At 43.9% G+C, this 26,008-nt stretch overlaps 1 protein-coding gene across 4 annotated transcripts in view; it reads right to left on the reverse strand.

Moving 5' to 3' along the window:
- Window positions 1-26,008, reverse strand: part of CSNK2A2 (casein kinase 2 alpha 2) — a 41,249-nt gene that overhangs the window by 11,845 nt on the left and 3,396 nt on the right. For 2 of the 4 annotated variants that reach the window (XR_005288402.2, XM_038368056.2), the window contains exons 3-11: window positions 16,258-16,359; window positions 15,192-15,242; window positions 7,332-7,391; window positions 5,136-5,219; window positions 3,128-3,238; window positions 2,810-2,911; window positions 2,273-2,373; window positions 580-728; window positions 195-288 (exon numbers count right to left, since the gene is read on the reverse strand). Coding sequence is in view for 3 of the 4 variants with exons in the window: in XM_038368056.2 (XP_038223984.1) it covers window positions 212-288; window positions 580-728; window positions 2,273-2,373; window positions 2,810-2,911; window positions 3,128-3,238; window positions 5,136-5,219; window positions 7,332-7,391; window positions 15,192-15,242; window positions 16,258-16,359 (837 nt within the window). In the remaining variant the exon portion in view is untranslated. The remainder of the gene's footprint in view (window positions 1-194; window positions 289-579; window positions 729-2,272; window positions 2,374-2,809; window positions 2,912-3,127; window positions 3,239-5,135; window positions 5,220-7,331; window positions 7,392-15,191; window positions 15,243-16,257; window positions 16,360-26,008) is intronic. The other 2 variants (XM_038368057.2, XM_038368058.2) reach the window with 2 other exon arrangements.

A 26,008-nucleotide genomic window follows, 5' to 3' on the forward strand; every position in this document is an offset into this window, starting at 1 on the left:
CCCTGGGTATCTTGCAAACCATTTGCCCAGGGCTTTGGTACCACAGGTTGAGTTACATTATCCACAACCACCAGAGAGGTGTTAGCCCCCCAGAGGTTAGATTTCTGCCGAGTATAAATGGGGGAGGGGTCTTGGTTATTCCCTTCACTGTGTGACTGAAGGTTTTGTTTTTATTTGTAAACATCTTGAGTTACCCGTTGTTTTCCAGCCTTCATCGTGCCGCTGTCAGGCCACTGGAGAGCACAGCATTTTCTGAGCTGGGTTGGGACTGCTCCTTCACCACTGGGTCTGCAAGAGACACAAGGATCAGCCAGGGATGGGAAGCAGTATTACAACGAGCAATATCAAAGCTTCACTTTCATGAAGGCTTAGGTTCTTCCAAGGAACCCCCCCTCCAAGCAGCACAACTTTCCATTAGACTTTGGAGAACCTGGAATTCCAGCTGTCAGTATGACAGCAAGATCCATAGGGAGGTAGTGAATGGAAGACCCACCTCCCATCTGAACAACAAACCCTTCTTTCCTTTTCAAACCCAGCCATGTGACTCTGACCCCAGGTCTTGCTCCCCCTGGGACTCACAGAAATATGGGTGCTCCATAGCCTCTTTGGCAGTCAGTCTCTGTTGATGGTCATATCGCAGAAGTTTGTCCAGAAGGTCCAGGACTTCAGGACTGACCAGGTGTCTGTTCTCGCTATGGATGAAGTTCTCCCAGCGTTTTCGCGAATGCCTGTAGCAGAGGGACGTCTTTCATAGTACAGACCAATCTCTGAATGGCACAGCAGCTACCATCAGATCCTAGGAGGATTCACCTACCACACCCCATATGTGAATTTAGAGAGGGCAGTGTTGGAGCTAATTAGAGCTACCTATCAACCCCCTCTACATCCAGGATCCGGCATATCACTAGTGACACCCAACATGGGCAATGCCACTCAAGCCTTCTCCTTTACAACCCAGTGTCCTTGGCTTTTGGCAACGTTGGGCTCGAGTGAAGTGTTCTGTATCCCAATGAGAGGGAGAGAACTGCACAGTAAGGCTAATTTAAAAGTGCTCTCTTTATGAGCAGCTTTACAGAGGCCCGTTGTGTCAAGGATTCCATTCGATAAAGAACAAGCAAACCAGTTGAATTCCAAACAACTAGGGTGACAGCTAGGTTCTGTAGCCTGCAATGTGCAGGAGGTCAGACAAGATGATCAGGATGGCCCCTTCTGGCCTTAAAGTCTATGAGATACATACAAAGGCTTCAAAAGCAGGCTCAGAGTGGCGAGAATGTCTCTAGTTCGAAGCCAGCCTTGAAAATTTTTGCTTGCCATCCCACACGAGGTGGGTAATTTCCCTTGACAGACCAGTAAGAGATCACCATCAAGACTTGCAAAGCAATACAGTCGATTCAGCCGCATGTCTCTCACTAATTTTAACTGGGAGATGGGTGATTAAATCTCTTACCCTGCTTCGAAAATATCAACCCGGATTTCTCATTATTGTCATGGGAAAGGATGGGCAAGTAGATCCTAGGTCTGGGCTGGCAAATTTGTGACACAATTTTGCAAGCTGAGAGCATGAAGGCAAAGCAATTTCTGGGATCTAAGGAAAGCACAGATAGCCATATGTGGGGTCAGGAAGGAATTTTCCCCCAGGTCAGATTGAGAGTGGCCTGGGGGATTTTTCGCCTTCCTCTGCAGCGTGTGTTTGGGGGTCACTTGTCAGGATTTCCCTACCATTGCAGGGGCCTCAGACACTGGTGCACCTCGGTCCCCCTACTAGTCTCCAGTGGGCTGTAATCCTTTGGTCTAATTTTGGTTGTTGGAGTTAGCATGCGGATGCTGCATGGTCTGGGGTATGCAGGAGGTCAGACTAGATGATCTGATGGTCCTTTCTGGCCTTAAAATCTATGACTGACTTGTAGGGGACAATTCCCAGCATCTGTGCTAGGTTCCCCCCAACCAATTTCAGTCATTTTACAATCATCACGAGGAATGGGAGATGTAGGCCCTAACATGGAGAGAAAAATAAACCTAGATGAGCTCTCGGAACCCAGGAGAGGCAGAGAACCAAATCTACTATGCAAATCTAGTGGCTTATTCAGTGCATAGAAAGCCAGAGAATAGAAAAAACCTAAGTTACATCAATAGCTAGATAAGAGGCAGACAAATGACACTGCAGCCCAGGAGACCTAAAGCAGCACTTGTGCTTTGGAGTCACTCTTGGGATGGATGTTTAAGGAAAAGAAACCAAAAAAGTCACATTTTGCTTCTTGCCGCCCCTACTTACTGTCCCAGGATATCATTGAAGTGCGGATCCAGTTCTATGTGGTACTTCTTCAGATACCCATACAGTTCATCTGTGCCCAGAACCTTAGCAATGCGAACCAGCTGCAACAGAAGACAGATTTACAGAAGCAACAAGAGAAGGGCAGGTCACTGACTTAAGAGAATGTTCCGACACCGCTGTCCTGGATGGATGGATGGGCTGCTGCATCCATGGGTCCTCTTGCATTTGGTAACCACAAATAAAAGTGGGAAGTTAGTCTGTTAGCACCTGAGCAACCAGAGATTAGAAGCTCAGTGTTGGGGATATCCTGAGGTCCAAGGAAAGCTCCCTTACTAACTTGTTTCTACAGCACCACAACAATTTGTGCCGCATATCATTGTGCCTTCCAGAAGGCACATGCTTTCTGCTGTGCAAGTCTTGACACCTCACTTCAATCAAATGCATAACAATGCCTACCAATCAGATGGTCCCAGCCCCAACCAAAGGAAAGAGGCAAACAAGAATTCCCCCTTTCAGAGTCAGACAGCATCTCCTCACCTGGTCATAGTTGTCCTGGCCATGGAAGAAGGGCTCCTTTCGGAAGATCATGCTGGCCAGCATGCAGCCTAAACTCCACATGTCTAAGCTATAGTCGTACATCTGAGGGGAGGAGAACAAAATCAAATGGAGGAAGGCAACACACACCTTAGACCCACGCCCCAAAAGACCCCAGTCAAAGGAGGCTCTCGGCTTTCCAACTTCATGGCAAAGTTGTTCTAACCTGGTAACCCCCAGGGGGCAAATGGACAAACCAAAAGTGGCCTGAGTGCAACCACAAGCAACACACTAAGTAGCCATTTGGATGCAGACTCTTACTTGGTAGTCCACAAGGAGCTCCGGTCCTTTGAAGTACCTCGAGGCCACGCGGACATTGTATTCCTGAGCTGGATGGTAGAACTCGGCCAAACCCCAGTCTATGAGCCGCAACTAAACACGCAATAAAGAGAAACACACAGAGTAAGAGCAAACGGTTCGTTGCCAAGTACAAACAAGTCAGATGAAGCCAAGTCTGCCAAAGCTTTTTTCAACGGTTTGGTGAAAGCCCGGAGCCCTTTGTGCAATGATGCTGTATCCTGGTCTCTGCTCATGCTGCCACCTCACTCTATTATCTGCAGAGCTTTGTGGAGTTACCAGGGCTCAGAGAATTCTCTGCCTTGCAACCCTAATCAAATCTATTGCTGGGTGACTCATCGGTTACTAATGCCACCAGTCAAATAAAAAAGACAGTTAATTGGATGCTAGGGAACAAGCAGGAACTAGCCACCTTAAACAAAAATCTAAAGCACAGCTGGGTGTGAAGGCAGCATCAATGCTAACAAGTAGGAAGAGCTACGAGAGAGTCACTGGCTCAACCAGCCCTTTCGGGTGAGAAATGCAGACTGCCCCACACTTGCATAGACCTGCAGATGGCGTTATAACTGCCTGGGAGACTGTCAACCCCTGAGCTGCTGGCATCAGCTGGGAGACCGCTACCGTGGCTTAGCAGCTCAGGAGAAATGTGCAGGTGGGAGGACTCTAAGGCACCACTTGAACTGGCCAGATGGAGGGAAAGACCCCGAGATACCACTGTCCCTTTGGTATATGCAGCATCCACCCCAAATGGGAAAGGGGTAAATCAGCAGTTCACTGCCACATGCAGCCATGAAGTTAAGATGGAACTCCAATGCTGGACATCAGATTTCTGACACAATGGGCAAGTACCCACTAAGGTATTTTATCCCATGGATTGATCAGTGTGCATCAAAAATGACAGAGGAGACACGTGAAAAAGAGGCCACAGTATTGCACATGGCAGACCTGTGCAGATAAGCCACAGGCTTTCACCTAGGAGATCAAGCCAGTCTAGTGACCACCGGTGAAAGGAGTTGTTTCAGAGTAGCAGCCGTGTTAGTCTGTATTCGCAAAAAGAAAAGGAGTACTTTGGCACCTTAGGTAAAAGGAGGTTATCCACTAACTTCATCCACACACACTTAGAAAAGTCATCTGAAACCTAAAATAGCTACAGAATTCAGAAGAGGACCCAGCGCTCAAGCCACTGGAGTGAAGTTACTCGAGGGCTCTGAAAATACTGTGGTCTCGCATAATACCACACACACAGATGAGCCAGGGCTGGGGCAACAGCCTCTACTCTGAGCCTCTTGACTTTTTGGGATTTAACTGGGGGAAGGGTCTTCTACTTAGTAGGTTTAAAAAAAAAAAAAAGGCAAAAAACCAAAAGCTAGAGAACTGGTAGATCCCACCCCCCCCCCCCCCACCAATATCACCTATCCCCTAAGAAAGCCTCTGTATTGAGACTATAACTTCACTGGATCCAACAACAGGAGAAGCTTACGTTCCCAGTGTATAAAATTCACGTACTCTTCAGACAAGACAGGGTGTCACAACAGAACAGTCATAACAATCACCCCGTTCAACAGAGAAACTTCTGCCTCTCTGATCTCCCACTTGTGCCCCATTCCCCTCCCTCTATTTCTCTTACTGCCTGGAAAGCTTGGGACAGGGAGATAGCAGTGACCCTTCTCTTCTAGCAAGGGTTGGAAACACTCCACAAATAGGCAGAGGAACTGGAGTAATTAGAAGCAATCCCCACACATCCTGGCCAAGTCAGAGCACTTTGCTTCTGTAGAGCTCTAAGAAAAGGCAGCAGAAGGAAAGGATGCTAGCTCAGACAGACGATCCCCAACACATGTGTTGTACAAGTGATCTCGCTCAGGAAGAGAGAGTGGTTGGGGCTGGGAATAAGAAAGCAGCAGCCTAGATTAAGGACATTGTGGTGGCAAAGTTTCAAGCTGCCCTGAAACTTTGTGCCCCACTGCAGCAGTACCTTTTTCTGTTGGTGGTCTATCATGACGTTGTGGGGTTTGACATCCCTGTGCATGATCCCCATGCTGTGACAGTAATCCAGGGCCTGGCAGACAGACAATATACATTCATGTTAGACAAACCAGTAAACACGACCAAAAGTCCATGATGTAGCACATGGGTCTCCAGCCAATGAAGTAGGCGTGCCCGAATGGAGAGAGTACAGCACCTGAAGGACAATGAAGAACCACCACCCTTGTTTCGCTCACCATCCTGGTTGTGGCAGAAGAGGCATGTTGCCGGTAGAGAACAAGAGGACTATGCAGCTGCCATTCTACACTTGGTTCATTTGTCATACCAGGCCCCGACTCCTGGATCTGTGCTCCCAGCATGTACTTTAGAGCTCAAGAGCCAGCGAGATAGATGTCCCATCGGTAGATAGGTCCACAACCAGAAGTGACTGTCTGTCATTTCTGCTGTCACTGCTGGCAGGAGAGGAACTCCCCAGGAATGCAGTGATTTCTACCATTTGCTCAATGTTTTAGGGCCTTTGAGGATGACTTTTCTTCCAAGACTCCAGAATTTGCTTGGATCTACCAATAATTTCTAAACAAAGATCACACCTGTGCAATGCACATAATGACTTGGACACTATGTGAGGAATGATGAGGTGGTTCAAAGCACAAGGCAGGAAACACAAGCAGAGAGTGCACAGATGCTCTCAGCTCGAGGACCTTGGGCTAGCTGTGTCCCTGTGTAGCTGTTCTCCGTGTAATGAGTGAGAAGTATGCAGCTTTTCTACCCTCAAAGGGATGGTGGAGCTAAATCTACCAAGGTTTGTCAAGTGCTCGGAGATCCTCACACGGAAGGCACTAGAAGAGGACGATGCATTCTCTGCCTTTGTTGTGTTTGTGGAGCTGAATTCCTTATGCAGTTTGTCTAACCTGCCTTGTTCCTCTCCCTCGTGTCTATAAAAATAGAAGCAGCCTGGAGCTTCATAGCATGCCTTGAGTTCAATCAGAAGGGGATTTCCCTCCCAGACAGACACACAATCATTCCCTGAAAGGACTGGGAACATGGATGGGTAACCACAGCGTGGGCTGGCTAGGAGATCTATTCCAAGTGGTCATCTTGAATCACTGACCCCCGGAGTGGATGCTCCAGGGCTCGGACAGCCTTTTCCGACACTTCCAGACCCAAATCCAGCCCAGACGGCCTGGAAATGGCAGTTTTAATAATCCAGTTGCCCTGCTGGGAACCAATACAGACAACAGCGGCTGCCTTGGTGAAGATTCAACATGATAGTGCCCAGAACACAGCTTTGAGAACGGACGTGCTCTGCTAGCTCCTTCAGATTGAAGCTTGAGATCCCATAGAGACGGTTCAGCAGATCTCAAAGACCTGCCACATGATGGTCCACAAGCCTCAGGAGAGAAGGGGGTGGGGAGGTGGGGTGTCTAATAAAAGTCAAAGGAGCATAAGGGCACACACTGCTCCCTTGAGGATGTCATTCATCCCTTTTCTTCCCTCTCTGTCATTTGGAAGAAGTACCAGCCAAATAGGTGCCTTACTGTAAGTTTCTAGGTCTGGTCTCAAAGGGCCTTAGTTACCCTAAGAGGTAAGGCGAAGGCCAGCAGAGCCATGAGGGTCTAAAGCCTCAGCCCCACCCACAGAAAAATCTTCAGGGGCTTTGAAAGATTTCAAAGCATTTAACTAGCCAGCTTCTTTCTGACCTTGTTTCTGAAGCCACCTATCTCCCACCCAACTCCCCAATTGCTCTGGTGACTCTGGACGATTGGGGTTACCAAATCAAGTTCTATAAAAGCTCAGGAAAATGCTCCTCTTGTGCATGCACTCAGGTTCTGTGATATCAAGACAACACAGGGTTGGTGATCCACCCCCTCTGGCTTTGCATAATGCCAACCATGCCTAACCCACCTACAATATAAAAAGACAACTAGAGAGCCCCAGTTCAGTTCTGAACTTCCCACATTCTTCTCTACTCCACAGGGGCTGGTTAGTTTGCTCTTCTCACATCAACCCTCCCAAATGGGCTCTGTTATGTGACAACAATTCCGCATTAACTACCAGAGAGGAAACAAGCAGAAGCATCAGTTTGCCAGCGGGCTGCTCCAGGAATTCTGCCATTGCCTCAGAGACATTCATTCCCCCAGCCCGACTCTGTGGCCTTTGATCGTTCTTCACGACCATCACTCACCTTGAGGAGCTCATACATATAAAACCGAATATCAAAGTCTGTCAGGATCTGGTACAGTTGCTGAAACAGATTGTGGGAGAGAAAGAAGGGCAAATAAATATTCAGATCTTGATTGTTTTAGTTTAAAACTGCACCTTTTAATTCCTAACCCCCAATTCCTGAAGTACCGAAGCCACTCTGCATCCTTTTCTAATGCCGGGAGCCAGCGTCTGAACTTAAAGGGAGTGCCAGGTATCAGTGTAGGGTTACTCTGGTTAACAGGATATGTACGTGGAAATGAGGGCACAGATTCTGCAGTGGGGAATGTCGGCATCCTACAGACCCATCATTGCCCCTTTGCTTCCCCTAAACTGGATGATCCCCTACAACATCAGAAAGATAGCAGATGCTTAGGAGAATATTAGCTTTCACGTTTCCTCTGCGTATCGGGACGATCTACACTGATCAAGAAGGCTAGTGACAGTTGCTGCAAAGGGACAGAGACAGTAACATGGAAGGGAAAAGTAGTCCAGAGACTCCATCACAAGGTGGGAAAGAGATCACAGTACTGAGTTCATTACTGGCAGTGTAAGTGATCTACCGCAATCTCACTCTTTCCTCTATGTTCCTATTGGGATTAGTAATCACTGCTATTGTAAAGCAGCAAGGGAAGCATTTAAGACCTGGAGGCACTTAAAATCATAACTCATCAGCAAATACCACTAATATCTTTGTCACCCAGTCATGCCCAGCATGAGCCACCCCTTGGGTCACTACTAGCACAGATTTAGCATTTCACTCTATATCCATCATCGGCACTTTCCTCAGCCCAACCCTGTTCCACGGCTCCTACCCCATGGGGTGAGTTCTTCCCTCCTTCCCAAGAGGCCTAGCATGGTGCTAGGAAACAGCAGCTATGTGAAGCATGACATGCACATTGAATTTTATAGAAAACAGCAGGACTTAACCTTTTTTCCTTTTTAACAAACAAGCATCTCCTCAAAGCCCAGTCAAATTGTTTGATTTATTAACTTCAAAGCCAGCTGCTGTCTCAGGGCACTGCCTGGTAGTTTCAAGAAAACTGCACAGTGGCGATTTGAAATTCACATTCCAAGAAACGAGAGCTGATCCTGAATTCTCTTCAACTCTGGAGCGGTGTGGTGTTAAATGCTGAAGAGTGATGTAAACAAGGTCACCGCCTACGCCCAAGGCAACCTGAGCAACACACCTGAACAGCCCAGCCTTCACCATCCCTGCTCCAATAAGCTGCCTATTCATCCAGCAATGTACAAAACATTCACAAGCGCAAGAACTGTTTAGTGCCTCTTGGGGTGCAAACTAAGTTCTATTTTCATGAGCTAGGGTGATCCTAACATTCAAGTGCAACTCAGTGAAGCAGGCACAAGTCAGCAAGGATGAGACTAAGATACAGCAATAAGCTACAACAGGGTGTCTGTTAGGCTACTGGGGCTCACCGGAGAACCGTCTGCTCTCCTCCAGCATACCAGCAGCCTCCTTATGCATGCCCTGGAGCAGATTATTGCTAGTGGAGCACAGCTCTTTCATCTGAAAATTTATTTAGTTTTCAAACAAGCCATTTTGAAAAGTTGGGAGGGGGCGGTTATGAAATTAATCTTTCCACGAAAGACAGACCATAATCGTCTTCACTAACATACCACCTTTCATCTGCAGATTTCAGAAAGCTGGACAGATTATTCTTCCCATTTTACAGATGGAAAATGAGAGACTAAGGGACAGATCCTCAAAAATACCTAGGTAACTAACTCCCATTATTTTCAATGGGAACAAGGTACCTAAATGACATTTACGGCTAAGCAACTTGCCAAAGTAGCACAGGGAGTCTATGTCAGATCAGGGGATAGACCCAAGTGCTCTCATTCCTTAGTCCCATGTTGGGCTGCCTTCTCCCAAGAAGAGAGAGAAGACAGTAGGAAAGAGATGATAAACTCTTTCCCCCTCTTAGCCTGACGAAGGTATTCTAACTATTGTCCCTCCCAGCCCTCTCCCTATACCATTCCCCTGAAGCTAGGCTGCTTTTTCAGCTGAAGTTTGTTGCCCAACAGCCTCTTTCAACACCCTTCCTTGTACAAACGGAACATGAAATACAGAACAGTTCCCTATGTTTTAACAAGAGAAAGTCAGAGGAGTTGGTGGAGGTGCTCACGCTAGTGCTCAATGGACGCCTTGGCATAAGGGTGGAATGGGGTATTTTAAAACTCTCTTCCTGAGCCTTCCTCTCTCAGGCTGCCTTGTACCATTTTACGCCCACTGATTGTTTCTACCACCCTTTTAACCTGCAAAGCACAGGGCCTTTTAAAGCCAGAGCCAAGGTCTCCACAGCATGGTGCACCAATAAGAACATAGCTTTGGGAAATCTCAGTCCGTGGACAGAGAAATAAAATGAACATCCTCCCAGCAGAGTTCCAGGCTCGCTTTATTTAAACTATTTACAGAGCACTGGCAGGTCCCTCTCTCACCAAGTTCTCTCTCCAGAGTTTCGTTCTCATGCTCTGTCCTCAGCGTGGTTTTAGCCTGAAGAGTGACACAAAAATCACGGTGAGGCTCTGTATCTCGGTGCTTTCTGTTAACATCTGCTCTGTTAACTGCCAGCCCTCCAAACTGAACGTGGGCTCTGCTCTGCCAGTCAAACTGGTTTCTTTCCTTCTCACGCATTAGCACCAGCAACAAAGGCTCCACGGGCCAATCAGGTCTTCAGTGGCACCTGTACAGCCCTCGAGGGCTTTCAGTGGCTTTGTACATATGGAATTGATTGTTATTGAACAATTCTGTTGATGCCTAAGAGGGAACCAGCTCCCCCTCCCTCTCTGAGCCGAGTTGATCCCTGCAGCGCTAAGAGGAGTTAACCAGTGAATACTTTTTCTCACTACAGTGAGCTAGTCTGCCTGCCTACGCAGGGGGCATGGATTTCTGGAATAAGGCGCTGTACTTTTTAGGACTTTTCAACATAGTACTGCATTTAAGGGGTGCGGCTTGGAGGTGTAAAGCATTCCAGTGGGATCACTTGAAAAACATTTGCCTGTTGGCTGCCGGTGTTTATAGCTAAACTAAGAAACAGTTTTATTTCATGCCTTTATATCCCATGTATGCGTTGCAAACGTAGTGGGAAACTATATTTATCCTCAGTATGCACAAGTTCGGGTGAGAAGGTGCAGGGAAGCTGTCACTCAAGAGGTGAAAAATAGAACTAAAGGGAATCCCAGGACAAAGGAGTCCTAGCAGCCTGCCTGCATCACCCAGTACACCGAGAAAGAGGAGGGACCAGCTAACCCATCCTCATACTCTATGGTCATCTCCATCCTGGGTAGAGCTGTAATCCCAATTGCTCCAAAAAGTTATCTGGCTAGAGCGCCTACACTTTCTTCAACTCTGCCTCATACAGCCTAGATCTCCCTTCCTGATCTGCTGTGCACCTCTCTGCCATTTCTTCCGCTCAGACACCTCTTCTGAACAGCCTGTAAACTCTACTCCTGCCTTTCAAAGTGGGATCTACTAAAAATAAGATAGCACAACCTGTGCGGGGCTGCTCGAAAGAGACCCCATCTTTCTCTTCGAGGCAGGAGCCATTATCTTGCAGACCTATGAAGAACCACACATTTCTGGTACTATACAAATATGCATCATTTGAAGGTTGTTGGGGGAGAAGGGAGGAGTCTGGGACCATAGAGGCGTGTCAGCTGTTTTAACTTCCAGTTGGAAGCAGAAAGACAGTGGGCACTTTGTGCCTCTACCTAATGACCATTTGCCTGACTTTCATTTTGTCTGAAGTGATCTCAAAAGATAACCATGAGTATAAACAGAATTTAAGAGAAATATTAGCCACTCATTAAAGATGCAAGTAGAGACATTCCGTTTCACGTGAGAAAATAATTTTAAGTATAATTTTTCAAACTCTGGTTCATCAAACCCATAGGTATACAATTAAATAGTTTAAGATTATAATTTGACCAATTTAAAAGGTAAGGTATTCATCTACTTAAGGTATTTCTAGGCCCGCCTATCACCACAGAATCCAAATATTATCATTTTAAAATATTTAAATTCCTTTGATTCTAAAGTTTCTGAGTCACTAAATCTGGGAACTCCAGTAGCTTTAGTTTAGGTAGGACCTACAAATGTTTTAGGCTCCTCTCTTGCAAAGACAGACCATAAGGCAGCTGAGGGAGTCCAAGTGGCACTATTCTCAGGGTTATACAGATACCACTGGCAATGCTTGTGCTCCAAAGGAAGTGACATTAACCAAGTAGAGTAACAAGCAATTAACATTAAGCAAAAAATGTAATTTCACTGAAAGCACAAGGGAAAGCATTTGCCAGAAAAGAAGATCAATACGGACATTTTCTAGCTTCAAAGAGGATATTACAAATGAGAGTGAGAGAAAGATAAAAATGTAATATTGTAAAGTATTTGGCAGTGGCCCATCATAGTCAAAACAAGAAAAGGAGTACTTGTGGCACCTTAGAGACTAACAAATTTATTAGAGCATAAGCTTTCGTGAGCTACAGCTCACTTCATCGGATGCATTAGTTACTTGGAACCAGTTTGAGAACCCTCCGCTCATGCTCTGACAATTTTTTCTGACACACACACACACACACACGGTTGTCACACTGCCATTGGATGTGCAAGTTATTATAGCGATCACAAGATCGAGCATTTAGCATATGGACCAATGCCTCCAAAATGAGTAAGAGGACAATTCCCTATCATTTGGATTAGAAAGAAGAAAGAAGACAAAGCTTCCAGTTTCAGTCTCCAGACATCTTATTAATAAGGTTCAAGGAGAGCCAGTGAGAACTGACATGAGGATTCTTGGACCTGTTTTCACTCAACCCTCCAAGCACCTCGCTCCTGTCTTAGTACAGGGACAGACAGACTTTGGGGCTTTATTTTAAAAGGAGAGATCCTCTTGTGTATTTTTGCACATGCATTGGCTAGATAGGCACTCAGTCATCTGTGCACATAAATACATGAACCTGCAAACTCAAAAAATGTAGGTCCTAAACAAGACGACTGAGGTTTAGGCTACAAATATACTATTCTTTCCTAGCCAGGCTGAATGTCTCATGGTGTAGACAGGATTTTCATATTTTCAGTTTAAAGCAAAGTTTTCCAGTTCTGTCTCATATCAATCAGCAGAAGTCAGACAGTAAAATAAAGAATCTTTAAAACTTGGACTCATATTTGTGTCTTGATGATCCTCAAAGCTCAGGCTTTTATATCTACTTTTTAATGATTCATTTTAAAATAATTTAATTTCTTCTGATGCAATGGCCACAGCTCAGCAATCCAACTTCTGTTGTCCTGTTCAGATACGAACGACATGGATAACAGTGCACAACTTAGCTTGCAATCATTGGGGAAAATAAAACAAGCAACTATTCCTGTTCTTGGTGGGAATGACAGTTTGCTAGGAATGTGGCACAGGATCCATACCAAACCATCAGGAGAGACCATTTAACTCCCCTGCTACTATATCCACTGACCATTATACCCAGATATCTTTATGTTTAGAACAATATTTAGGAGACAGCATTATCTGGTAAAAACTGGGTAGGTTTTTATAGAATACAGAATCATAGGACTGGAAGGGACCTCAAGAGGTCTTCTAGTCCAGTCCCCTGCATTAAAGGAAGGACTAAGTATATCTAGACCATCCCTGATGGGTATTTGTCTTGAGTTGTTATATCTAATATCTCCCCTGATGCTATACCAGCTGGGGAACTGAGAATCAAATCACTGACTTGGAAATATGCCCTGCTTTGGATTTTTGTGTAGAGAGATTATTAGGCACATGTGGCTTTTTGGGATAGCAGGAAGGTATCCTTGTTAAAAACAACTGGATTTGCTACCCTAAGACTTGGCTTTATCTCATGCTGTTTGTTAAAAAGTGTAAATAAAGTGTAACAAGTACTTCAAAAGATTTCCAGCCATCAACCAAAATGGCTATGTTCTTGGGGCCAAATGCCTAGAGGCAGCATGCTTGGTGTGTACAGAAGCCCATAGTTCAGAACAGTACACACTGTTTGCACAATCTAGCTGATTCAAATTAAACCCAGACAAATCAAGGTCATTTTAATTAGCCCAGAAAGGTTGCTGCATAACACTCTAATAGGACAATGCTCACTTCCCCTCAAACACTCACAGGACAGATTCTCTTGCACATTACTATATTCTGGTCTCCCTGCTAAATCCCCACATAGCATAAATAATGTCCAGAATGCTGCAGCCAGATTAACTACATGCACATCACAGTAGCACATCACTCACTACTCCACTGACTCCCACGTGATGGAAACCAGGCATGCAATCTTGAACCACAAGGCAGGTCTTTCACATGGCCAATATACTAATTCCTTATTCCTTTCGGCATGTTTTCAGTGATTGAGGCCAAAGTTGCTAGCAGTCCCATCTTGAGGGAAAAGGTTAATAACCTTCTTGGTAAACCATAAGTCTGCAATGCTATGTATGGAACACAGGGAACACTTGTTCTTTAAACTCTGAACTCAGGAGGTTTCTTCTTTTTAGTTCCTCTCCTCCTTTCCCCCATATTCTAGCAACTCCATCTCTGAAAGGCCTTGAATTTGACCTCTTTTGGGACCATCCTGGAGTCCAGAGAAATTCACTAGAGAGCAAAAGGGATGCAATGTAATAACCTTGGGACCAAAGGTGTCGAAGCACCTAAAGATACATAGAGGCACCTAGGTGCTTAACTCCCATTGATTTAAATGGGAGCTCATTAGGTGCCTATCTGTATCTTTAGGCACCTAAATAACTTTAAAAATCTGTCTCTTGCGGACCTGGGAGCGAAGGACCAAGTTCAGCTCCTCTCTGTAAGAGCAAGTTGTACTGGCAACAGCCCAGTGACATTCCTTGTACATTTCTTGAGTACTTTGAGGCCTAAATCCTAAGAAGCGAGCCTCTACCAACAGTTCCCACACTCAGTCACCTTATTCAACATCACAGTACAGTATTTTCCTACATATGGAATAAAAAAACGGCTCTCAGAGACAGTGGGGTGCTAACTGATGGCTGTTAGAATTAATTAAAAGTGACTCATTAAAAGGCCATCTCGCAGAGTTAATAACTTATGATACAAATGCACCTGGAGCAAGGAGGGATAACCACACCTACTTCAGAAAGTTACTAACTACACAACTATTTTGCAGATTAGCTCATTTCCCCCAGTCAGAAACTGTTACAGTAGCAAATATGCTCACCGATGGACCAACTCAGAGAGGTTCACCAGAGGAGAGAGAAATATTCCACTCAGTTCCCCACCTAACACAAAGGCAGAAAATATACAGCAGTCTGGAGAAAAGCTTTACATCTCCTCCAAGATAGTCATGTCAGACCTTGGCTATGATCTTTCCAAGTGAGAACACTCGCTCTCAGACCTTAAGTCACAACTCCACACACCAGCTCTGCAGGATTTCTATGCAAATCAATGCCACCATCTCCATCAACAGCCATAAATAGAGTATGATAGCAGAGGGATTAACTTAGATTTAAAATACAGCACAGTAGCAGTTGCTATGTTGAGAGAGGGTAACTAGGAAATGCAGTAAACTCTCCCATTTTCCTGTATCCTTGGAACTCACACCTCAAAGTCACACGGAGGGACAGCTGAGCAGTTTCGAGTTTTATTTCTCAGAGCTGTACTTGATCTGTGTTGGCTGAAGTTACAAGGGAAGGTAGCGTATAGACCAAATCCATTATCTCCCCACTGTTGTCAACAGCAACTTGGCTTTTCAAAGGGTCTCCAGTAAACCTGGTGCATGGCAAATTTAGAGGACCATGACACCTCCCACCTCCCCCACTTTGGTACAAAGACAGACTCACCTTAAAATCTGTATTATTGATGTACTCAAACACCAAAGCTGGGGTCTTTGACTGCAAGAGAGAAAGATGAATCGTTTAGCCATCTTCCTGCAAGAGTCTTCTGCCCTTTCTGAGCCCTGGAATTTCCAACTGACAAAACACACACTTGCATTTACTTTCCTTCCCCAAGCTTCTGCCCACTGTTATGCCCCACACAACAGGGTAGGAACACAATCCCTGCTCTGCCACCAAAGTGCGCTGGAACAAATCATGCTTATTACCCAGACAGCAAGCATCAGCTAGGCATTTCCAACCATGCTTTCCCCCCTCCAGCTTGTTGATCACAGATAGCACAAGATGTTAATGCACAGCAATGTGAAATGATCTCCTCACAGCTAAGTGATAAGTGAAATTGTATCATTCTCTTGCTAATACTTAGAACTTGCTAATCATTTTCTCTTGTAGTGGTCAACAAATTAGAAGGTCATGTGACCCCGCCCAACAACCCCTTCCCTTATCCCCCAACCAACAAAGAATTCGTTCTGGGAAAGGGGCAAACGTAGCATCTAAATAACAAACCAGACCAAACAAGATAATTATTTAGGAAGGAAGGAAGAGGAAATAAGCAGTAAGCTGTTAGATAGGAAGACAACAAGATGTAACCAAGTGGGAGGATGAGCATCTGCTAACAATTCACCTGGATAAATCTTACCATTGTTTAAGCCACAAGTGGCCATGACGCAGAGATGGCACGTGTGAGAGAGCTAGAGAGAGGCATGTTCGCGTCACCAAGCTTTCTCACCCACCAATCAATTCAATTCATCATTAGATACAGAAAGGGAATCAAGGATTTTGGCGTACAGGGAAGATTACCAGGTCACCCAAATCAAAGTATTCTCAAAAGAACCTAAAAACCCAACAGTGCTCTTCAGTGAGGGAAGATGTAAAAAGCAAGATGAAGGCTAAGATGACAAGACAACCAGCAACAAACAGGAGTTTTGCACATGTATTTCCATCAATTACCCTACAGACTACAGCTCAAGACAAGCTCAGCACACAAGATACCTCAGGACATACTGATACCTACCACTGGATCTTTGACAGTGTCAATCAGCTTAATGATGTTGGTGCCACCTCGCAGATTCTCCAGAATCTTAACCTCTCGTTTTATCTTCTTTTTCTTCACTGGCTTAAATACACAAAAGTGATTAGAAGTGAGACCCTTTCAGAAGATACCACCAGTTCTCATCCAGTGATTTACAGTGGACTGAACTACTTCCCTCCTCTTGGCGGAGGGCAAGTGAGAACACTCCTAGCTGCAAGAAGGCAGCAGTTTTCAGAAAGGGCCGACATAGGGCAGACAGGCACCTCAAACAGTGAATTCTCTGTTGTTAGGATGGGTTACTTTTCCGTTACATGCAATGGCAGGAGCACTTTACAGACAAAACCAGCCACAAGTACTGTGGTCATCACCAAGTCTAAAAGCACTTGAAAACCACCCAACACGGAAAAGGTTACAGTTAGTTGTTATGCATTATCATCACATGATAAATATGGCAGATGTTGTACCACAGCCTGTGTTTACTGGTTTAAAACATGGGTTTTTTTAGTTCTACAGCTGTGCAGTTCTTATTTCTGGAAGTAACTTATCTTGAGTCATTCTTCAGATAGTTAATTTGCTGAAATTCCAGATATCAACATTTATGAAGCAGTTTAGACATTTACGTGTATAATTACACACCATATAGTCCTTCAACTACTCCAGGGAGTGTGAACACACAGTAAAACTGCACCTGACGACAAGTTATTGCCTTTATACACACTTCAAAATATCCTTACAATTTTTTTTAAACTGTCAAACTTGTCTTCAAACATACGCACTCCAAAAACCTCTTTTTGGGAATAAACTTTACGAAGGAGGGTTCTTATCAAATAAAACGTTTTTTTCCCCAACCAGACTGATCAACTGCCCATTCCATATAAAGATTCGTAGATACCAAGGTCAGAAGGGACCATTATGATCATCTAGTCAGACCTCCTGCACAACGCAGGCCACAGAATCTCACCCACCCACTCCTGCGATAAATCTCTCACCTATGTCTGAGCTACTGAAGTCCTCTAATCGTGGTTTAAAGACTTCAAGGAGCAGAGACTCCTCCAGCAAGTGACCCGTGCCCCATGCTACAGAGGAAGGTGAAAAACCTCCAGGGCCTCTTCCAATCTGCCCTGGAGGAAAATTCCTTCCCAACCCCAAATATGGCGATCAGCTAAACTCTGAGCATATGGGCAAGATTCATCAGCCAGATACCCAGGAAAAAATTCTCTGTAGTAACTCAGATCCCACCCCATCTAACATCCCATCACAGGCCATTGGGCCTATTTACCATGAATATTTAAAGATCAATTAATTACCAAAATCATGTTATCCCATCATATCATCTCCTCCATAAACTTAGAGTTTAATCTTAAAGCCAGACATGTCTTTCGCCCCCAGTGCTTCCCTTGGAAGGCTATTCCAAAACTTCACTCCTCTGATGGTTAGAAACCTTCGTCTAATTTCAAGTCTAAACTTCCCAATGACCAGTTTATATCCATTTGTTCTTGTGTCCACATTGGTACTGAGCTTAAATAATTCCTCTCCCTCTCCAGTATTTACCCCTCTGATACATTTATAGAGAGCAATCATATCTCCCCTCAACCTTCTTTTAGTTAGGCTAAACAATTTACATAACTCAGCATAAGGGGAGTTAACATTGTTGATTCCCTATTCCTGCACCTGCTTGGAGGAAAAAGCAGCATAGCAAATAAGATTTTAAGACAATGGCTATGAACAATGGTTCATGGGCCACGAGCGATCTGCAGACGGACCCATGGAGAACCACAGTGAGATACTAAGAAGGGATTTAAGTTCATGAAAAGCACTCTCTCCTACTCACATACTGCTCCGTCCCAAAAAAAAAAAAAAAAATGGTTTGTAGACTGAGAAACTTTAGAGATTCACCATTGTAACACTGAATTGAAAAACATTCCTTTTTCATTTTGGCTGCCTCCTGAAGAACTGAAAGTTAAAGATCCTTGAGAGGCTTTTGAAGTCTCTAAATGCTTTCAATTTGAAAACAAATAAGTCAAAAACCCCTTACTCACAGGCATGAAAGCTAAACCCCCCCCATCAGATCCTGCCTATAATAAAGAGCATATCATAAACACAAAGCAAAGAATTCTCAGTAAACAGACTGCTCAAAAAGCAAGAAAGCCAAAGGAAAAAAAATGAAGTTTCAGTTAACAGACTCCCAGTAAACATGTTATATTTAAAATCTACATTAAGAAAACATTAAAGTGGGACTGTTAAGCACCCACAAATCAGGAGAAGAAAAGTTAATATCACCTTAACTCTACCCCCTTGTGAATACACACTACTAAACAGTCAGTCACGATCTCAAACTCTCTCTCTCAAATTAAGTCATTTTAGGCTTTTGGAAAGATAAAATTCCATACAGTAACTAGCCAAATAGTCACACAGCCAGAACACTGTGGCCTGAACACCTTAGGGAGGATCTGGCCAGCTTTGCAAGATGTGCAGTGAACGAGGCAAGGGCTTCTGCGTAGCCCTTTAGTTCACTGTGAACCTACAGTAAATTTTGCAGTATGCAATTAAGTTTTAGATACAAGCGTGCTGCATATCCCACTTTCAAAGAGTTAAAATATCATCCCATCTTTACTTCATGTACACAGAGAAAGTCAGATCTCAAGTTGGTCAAATCAAAACAAACCCCGTTTTCACCAGAATTCTCCAAAGTCACTATCCCTCAATAAGGCTATTTCTCTACCAGATAATGTTTTGTTTTTGCTCTCCAACCATTTTAGCTTTAGAGCTGTTCCGAAAGCATTACAACTGCATTTATTTACATAACGGAACAAGTATCTCCTCTCTCATATGCTGTCAAACACGGCTGAACCATTTTGACTCAAACTTTCCAAAACAGGTCATCTTCCGACAGACACCAAGGTTAGAAATTTTCCAACTCAAAGGTGAAAGTTGCAGAAAAGATAAACTACTGAAAACATGGGTTTACTATGGAAACAATTAAGTAAAGCCTCAGATAACAGTTACTGAGGCTCCCATAACACATGAATTGCAGCACAAGATATAATGCAACCATATAAAATTGCATCGTGCTCATCAGTTACAAGAGTCAATCAATGCTGTGGCCTGTCACCACTCTCCAGTGTCCAATGGAGAGATGACAATGGAAGGCAAGAGTCACACAGATAGCAATGACAGAACTGGAACATCTGCGGCAGCAGGGGAAGGGAGCAATCGCCTGTGTGTGTCATGGACCCAGCACTGTAATCAGTGAGGGAGGGTTGGTTGTTTTTTAAGCCACCAGGGAGAGGTTTCATTATGGAACTATAATTCTGTCCATATCAGAATGGACATGTAAACCTTCTAGCTTTGTTCCCGTGGTTTGATCATCACCAAAAGGCCAAGATAGAATTAAAGGCACATAAATCTAGTTACTGTATTTATCTATCTGTACTCAGGAACGTGCACACCCGGTGTTGCTAGTAACTGAAAGAACTAACTAGGTTGCTGCTCCATCCTCAGCACAAGCCCATTAAACCTGGCCACCAAAGAAGTCTCAGAACTATGCGTGAGCTGCTCTGTCACACACACTGCAATATCTAGGCCCAGCCAGAAAGATGAAGAGGCACCCTTTAACTTGTCAAAAGGACAAAAACGATGCCATTTGAAGTGCTGTTGTAGTTGTGTTGGTCCCAGGATATTAGAGACACAAAATGAGTGAGGGAATATCGTTCATTGAACTAACTTCTGTTGGTGAGAGAGATGAGCTTTCAAGCTACATAGAGCTCTTCTTCAGCTCAAAAGCTTGTCTCTCACCAATAGAAACTGGTCCCAAAAAAAGATATTACTTCACCCTCCCTGTCTCTCTCTCAAGGTGATGTCAGACAGTTAACATCTGTATTTCATGTCCTAGTCTAACAGGGTGGAGGAGTAAAACCCACTTTCCCCTTACACTGTATTAACTCCAAGGGCCTTAGCACCAGTGTAGGCGGAGGTACTGTGGTTCCTCCATCCTGAACCTTTTAGTTCTTCATGATAGCAGCAACAACCACTCCAGTTAATCATGAAGAAAGGTTTCTATTTTAACCCACTTTTCAATTACTCATACATGTCCCAGCATTTTGCCTTTTGTCATGAAAATCTCCAGGCTTGGTCTCTGGCTGAAAGTGGTTTTTCTGCTTTTCAAAATGTCAGCAAAAAGTGTTTGGCCACTTTTCCGATCAAAGAGAGTGACTAAAATCTTTGTAGCTGAAATGCCAGCAGGTAGACGTTGAAATCTGACAGGGTTATCATTGTCATTAAAAAGAAATCGTTTGGAGAACTCTAGGAATAACTGGTTTCAACTTGATTGAGTTAGGACCCTTTCAAAACTGCATGCAATGCATGTGCAGTGTATTTTTACTGCTATGCTCATGAAGCATGTAGCTAAGGCCAGACAATACACACAGCTAACTCAGCCAGGCACTTTACAAGCTGTGCGTGGACAGAGGGAAGGGCTCCACAGAGCCCTGAAAACCTGAGCAGGTCTCTCCCCCACACAACCCTCCCAACAGCCAGGAGCTTCTACAGCTGCTGACCTGTTAAGGAGTACAGGAGGAAAACCCCACTCTCATACTCCTTGGCAATGCCATAGGTGGGGTATCCTATACTAATGTAAGCCTGCCTTACTTAGCATGATTTAAAGTTAGATGGGAGAGGGCTCTCTGCTTGAAACCTTATCAAATGATTGGCCCAGGGCCAAAATGTCAGGATTATGGCATTTTTGTCTATTATTTCTCCTTTATAAAAAGGATGCTCTAGGAAGTTCCACTAAGTACTACATTAGGGGAATAGAAGGGTTGCACAGTTAATGTTCAAGAGTCAGGAGCAGCCATCCTGAAGGTCATGTGTAACTTTCCCTCAACCCCTTTGTACACATGCATTATGGTCACGCTCTCATATACATCATACGGTTTTCTCCTACAACCTTAAATATCCGCATACCCCCTGACCGCCATGGTACTAGCCTCATAATGCCAAACAAAGTCCATTTCAGCCCTTTAGCTGAAGAGTACACAAACTGCACATAATACCAGACGTTTCCTTGTATATGCAGGGCACCTCACTTAACAACTAAGGCCGGGCAACACTTCCAAGTTTAATGGTACAACTATTCTAGGTAGAGATGTGATTTCCCCCCCAGTCTCTTTCTATTTTTTTTTTTTTTTTTTTTTTACCTGAAATAGCTATACTGGTAAAAGCCCTAGTTATACCAGTATAAAGATGCCTTAGATAGCGATAGTTATTTTTCCTCTTGTACAGGAATACCCATTACCAGTATAAAGCATCTTTATACTAATGTAAGTGCGTCCATGCCGGGTGCTGCATTTGTACTACTTTAATGACATCAGTATAGTTAAAGCAGAACAACCTTCTAGTGCAAATAAGGCCTCACTTTTGTAGATAACTGCCTCCTCTCCCAAACTGCATCTACACAGAGGTATTGAGGACTGAAAACAAAATGTGCAGTGCATATCTGCTGACCACATTTAACAAACATACCTTAGAGATAAGGTTACATATAGGAAGCCAGATTATGACAAAGGCAGTGTAAATACATGAGAACAAAAAATACATATGCTGCAGCCTGTGTAACTAGAACTGTAGAGAATACTGTTTAGGAGAAATATCCTGGGCATGCAATTAAAGCCTTATTATAACACAGATTTGAGATTGCACATGCAACTTTCATCACTCAAGTCAGGAAGTGACAACGTTAATCAGGCAAACTAATATTTTCAACCTTTAAAAAAAAACGGAATATTCTTTTGTTCACCAAATCCTATTGGCACATGATGTAATGATTCCAATGAATCAGTAAGCAAATCTTGGTGTGCAGAGTCCAGCCTCAGAAAAACTTGCCTAGCATCCATATGACAATGTTTAATAAGTAGATTGTACTAAAGGTCTGTTTATAGCTAACAATTGTTACCAAGGGGGTTATTATAACCAATCTACTAAGCACAACATCGATTGCTCAACAGGGAAAATGGCTTCAGGACAGCTGAATTTATTTTGTCATTAGCAAACGTTAGCTGGAAAACCAAGTAATATACAGATTTAAAGCAGTTGTGAAAATGACCATTTGTTTTAACAATATGTGCCTTCACTGTCTTGCAAAATGTCCTTTACAAAAAAGTTTTCTTTTAAATTCCCAAGAGCAGCACAGAAGGGAAAAAAAGCATTTGAAAATGCTAAATTTATAATTCTCTTCTCCCACCCTCTAAAGTTGCATACCAGTAGCATTCATCCTTTCAGCTGAAGGATGGATGGACAGGGCTCCATCCAGGACACTTCAAGACTGCTGCACTTGAGATATTCAGGACCCAAACTTGGATCCTCCTTCCTGGACCAGCCTAACAGAATTTATTTACCAAGGTTCTGTCCAATGCCAGCGTGAACAGACTGATTACACCCCCACTTTGCCAACACCCAGCTATGAACTCCCTCCTAGTTCTTAACTAACCAATTGACCATGTTGTATGATAAATCAGTAGCAGTTTAGTGCAACTGAGTGACATCTTTGTATTACCACTTTAAATCAAGTATACAATTTTAATCAATCACAACGCCATTCAAAAATGGGACTCTGGCAACAGAATAAGCTTTAAACCGCACAAGGCTAACAGCATAGCTTGCTCCCCCGCCTGTGTATTTCATAGTTTCTCTGCGTGTTTTAGCTAAACATCAGTGATGTGTTTAAATGAGTGTTGTGGACTATGCAACAGGCAGATGACTTGGGCCAAGAGAAAGGAGGCACTTCTTCACAACACAATTGAAAGAGTAGAGGGAAAGCCACAGAACTACCAGGAATATGCTTTGGTACAAGGTCAGTTTTTAGGATGGAGATGGTGACCGAGTCAAAAGCTGCTGCCATGAGGAACCAATGACATATCTGATCCTACACCAGGCTCTCTTCTTCACACCAATACAAAAGTCATTTAAGTATCTTAAAGTTAGTTTCTTCAAAAAGGCTTATAAAGACTCTAGGCGTCAAAGAAAATCATATAGTGGATCTCAGAGAATCTAACAAAACAAGACAGATAAGGAGTTTTCATCCTACTGAGAGGATATTACAACCAAAAAGGATGATAAAATATAATACTGTACAGTAGTCTGTAGCGCCCGCTCATTAAAACCGCTGCTTAAAAGTAGCTTTGGATAGGTCCCTCCCCCCAAGTAACTCTGATGGGGGGGAAATGGACCAAACTGTCACACTGCAATTAGGTGTAGGAGCGAATGCAGCAGCTCCAGGGTTGAAAGCACCAAAACGAGCAAGAAAACAATTCCATTCTCACTAGAAACGCAAGCCCTTACACTTCATCATTCGATCCCTCTGCTGTTTATTGCACCCCTTCCCTATCCTTCATAAATACGCTGCTTATTCAGATTGTAAACGCCTCAGGGGAGGAATCTTTTCCCTTATGTGTCTGTAAACACATAGCACACTGAACAAAATATACAAATCTAGAGAGAAAAGAAGTGGGAAAAATCATTGGACTTTGGACATCTGCACTGGATTATGTTAGATAACTCTCATATTCCATTGAGAATATGTATGCACATTACGTAACGGGAACTGGCACAAATAGATGATGCCCTGGTATTCCTTTGGCTGTGCAGCAGAATTTCAGGGCTCAATCCTTGGTCTGGCTGAGCTGTTCTTGGGATAGGACCTGAGTGGAAGGCAATAGTGGCCATGTGCCATCTTTACATGTCTCTTGATCCTCAGATTGGTTTGGCCCTTCACATAAAATTAGAGCATCCCTGAGGCTGTTCTAACTTCAATTGCTAATGCTCCCCCCCCCCCCCAAGGCAGTTACACCAGATGGGGATCACCGGAGCACAGCAGCACCCTGACCATACTCCCCTACGCTGAAGGGCATGCCTTACGCACCCTAAGCTGGCAGAGAGCTAGGTACATCACCCAAAAAAACCTCCATACTAGGAAAATCCTCAGTAGCCTGGTTCATAGGTGGTGCCTGCTTAGGGTGGCCTTACAGATTCTTTGCACCACTGGAAGAGTGCAAAGACCAAGCAAGTGGACCTCACTTTTAACAGCTGATTGCTGTGGAATGTGATCTCTGAAAGTGCACATGGGACAAGGAAAGGGTTTCTGCCTCACTGACTGTACATATTGTGCACCACAGAGCATTTAATTGTTGTCTAGCTACAGTGGGATCTGGAGGAACTTGCTTTCTTCATTTGCTTAAAATAATAAAAAAAAAAAACAAAAACACACACACACACACGGGACGTTTCATACAAAAAGTTACATTAAAAGAGCATTAAGGTTGGCAAGCGAAGCACTCAAAAGTCAGGAAGTGACAAAGTTACGGTTGGCGGCAAAATCTTGTGAAGATGCACTATGACAATACCTAATGACATGCTCACAGTGAGTGAGGCAAGGTTTTGTAGTGAAAAATAGGATATGGTCCAGAGCATCCTGCCTTATTCACCACAGTTGTATGGCATGTCCTGAAACGAAGTTGGAGCCCGCAGCATCCTGCCCTCATTCACTGTAAAAGCTATTTGGCATGAGCAAATGAGGCAAGAGGCTATGGGAGAAGAATGGTTAAGGCAGAGGACTGGGACTTAGGAAATCTAGGCTGTATTCTTGCCTCTTTCACAGACTTTCTGTGAGACTTCTGACAAGTCTCTCTCTCCCCTCCCCACCCCACCCCCTCTGTAGCTCAGTTTTGCATCTGAGAAACCATGATAAAACTTACTGATATCATAGGGGTGAGGTCAGGAACTCAGACATTATGGTGGTGAGAGCCACAGAAAAGCCTATAAAGAACACATCAGTGCAGTGTGGTGTGCAGCAGATAAGACATGGGGCTATATTGAACAGTGAGGGTAAAAATATTGAACACCTGTCTAGCTAACAGGTTTCAGAGTAGCAGCCATGTTAGTCTGTATTCGCAAAAAGAACAGGAGGACTTGTGGCACCTTAGAGACTAACAAATTTGAGCATAAGCTTTCGTGAGCTACAGCCCACTTCATCGCACACTGTAGCTCACGAAAGCTTATGCTCAAATAAATTTGTTAGTCTCTAAGGTGCCACAAGTCCTCCTGTTCTTTTTGTCTAGTTCACGAAGCACTGCGTCAACTTACAAACTGAATGAGGCTTGGGTCCTGTAGAAAAATACTAGGGGAGTATGCCATTAGAAGTTGCAGCAATACATACAAACAACTCTGCACTGCAGGAAACATTACAAAAAAATTAAGATGCTAAATAGGTTTATCCACCAGCAAGTGATTTTTTTAAGCCACATGCACAATGTGTTAAATTCTGGTTTAATTTTTCCTTTCACAGACTAGAGGCTGAATTCAGAGGGCCAGAAAGATGCATCCTATTTACTAAAACTCAAGAATACACAAATAGGCTTAATTATTACAGATGTAGTGACAGGAAACTAAGTAATCCATGTAGATCAGATTGTGACATTATCTACACGTGCTATGATTTTGCATCACACACAAGGTGGCAATCCAGTTTCCACTTTGAAGGAAGCTCATCTTTATCTTCCTGTATTTCCTGCTTTCACAATGCGATTCCAGGAATGCTGTTTACACATTGAAGTAACAATGTCAGCCTGAGGCCTAAGGGCAGCACAACACACTGACAGTTCAATCTCACTTCCAGGCCCAGCAGACACTAGGCGCATTGCTGTAGCAGCACACTCAGACCCTGGGGAGAGGGAACGCCTTG

This window comes from Dermochelys coriacea, chromosome 12, assembly GCF_009764565.3.
Source record: "Dermochelys coriacea isolate rDerCor1 chromosome 12, rDerCor1.pri.v4, whole genome shotgun sequence".
In the NCBI taxonomy this organism is placed as follows: domain Eukaryota; kingdom Metazoa; phylum Chordata; order Testudines; family Dermochelyidae; genus Dermochelys; species Dermochelys coriacea.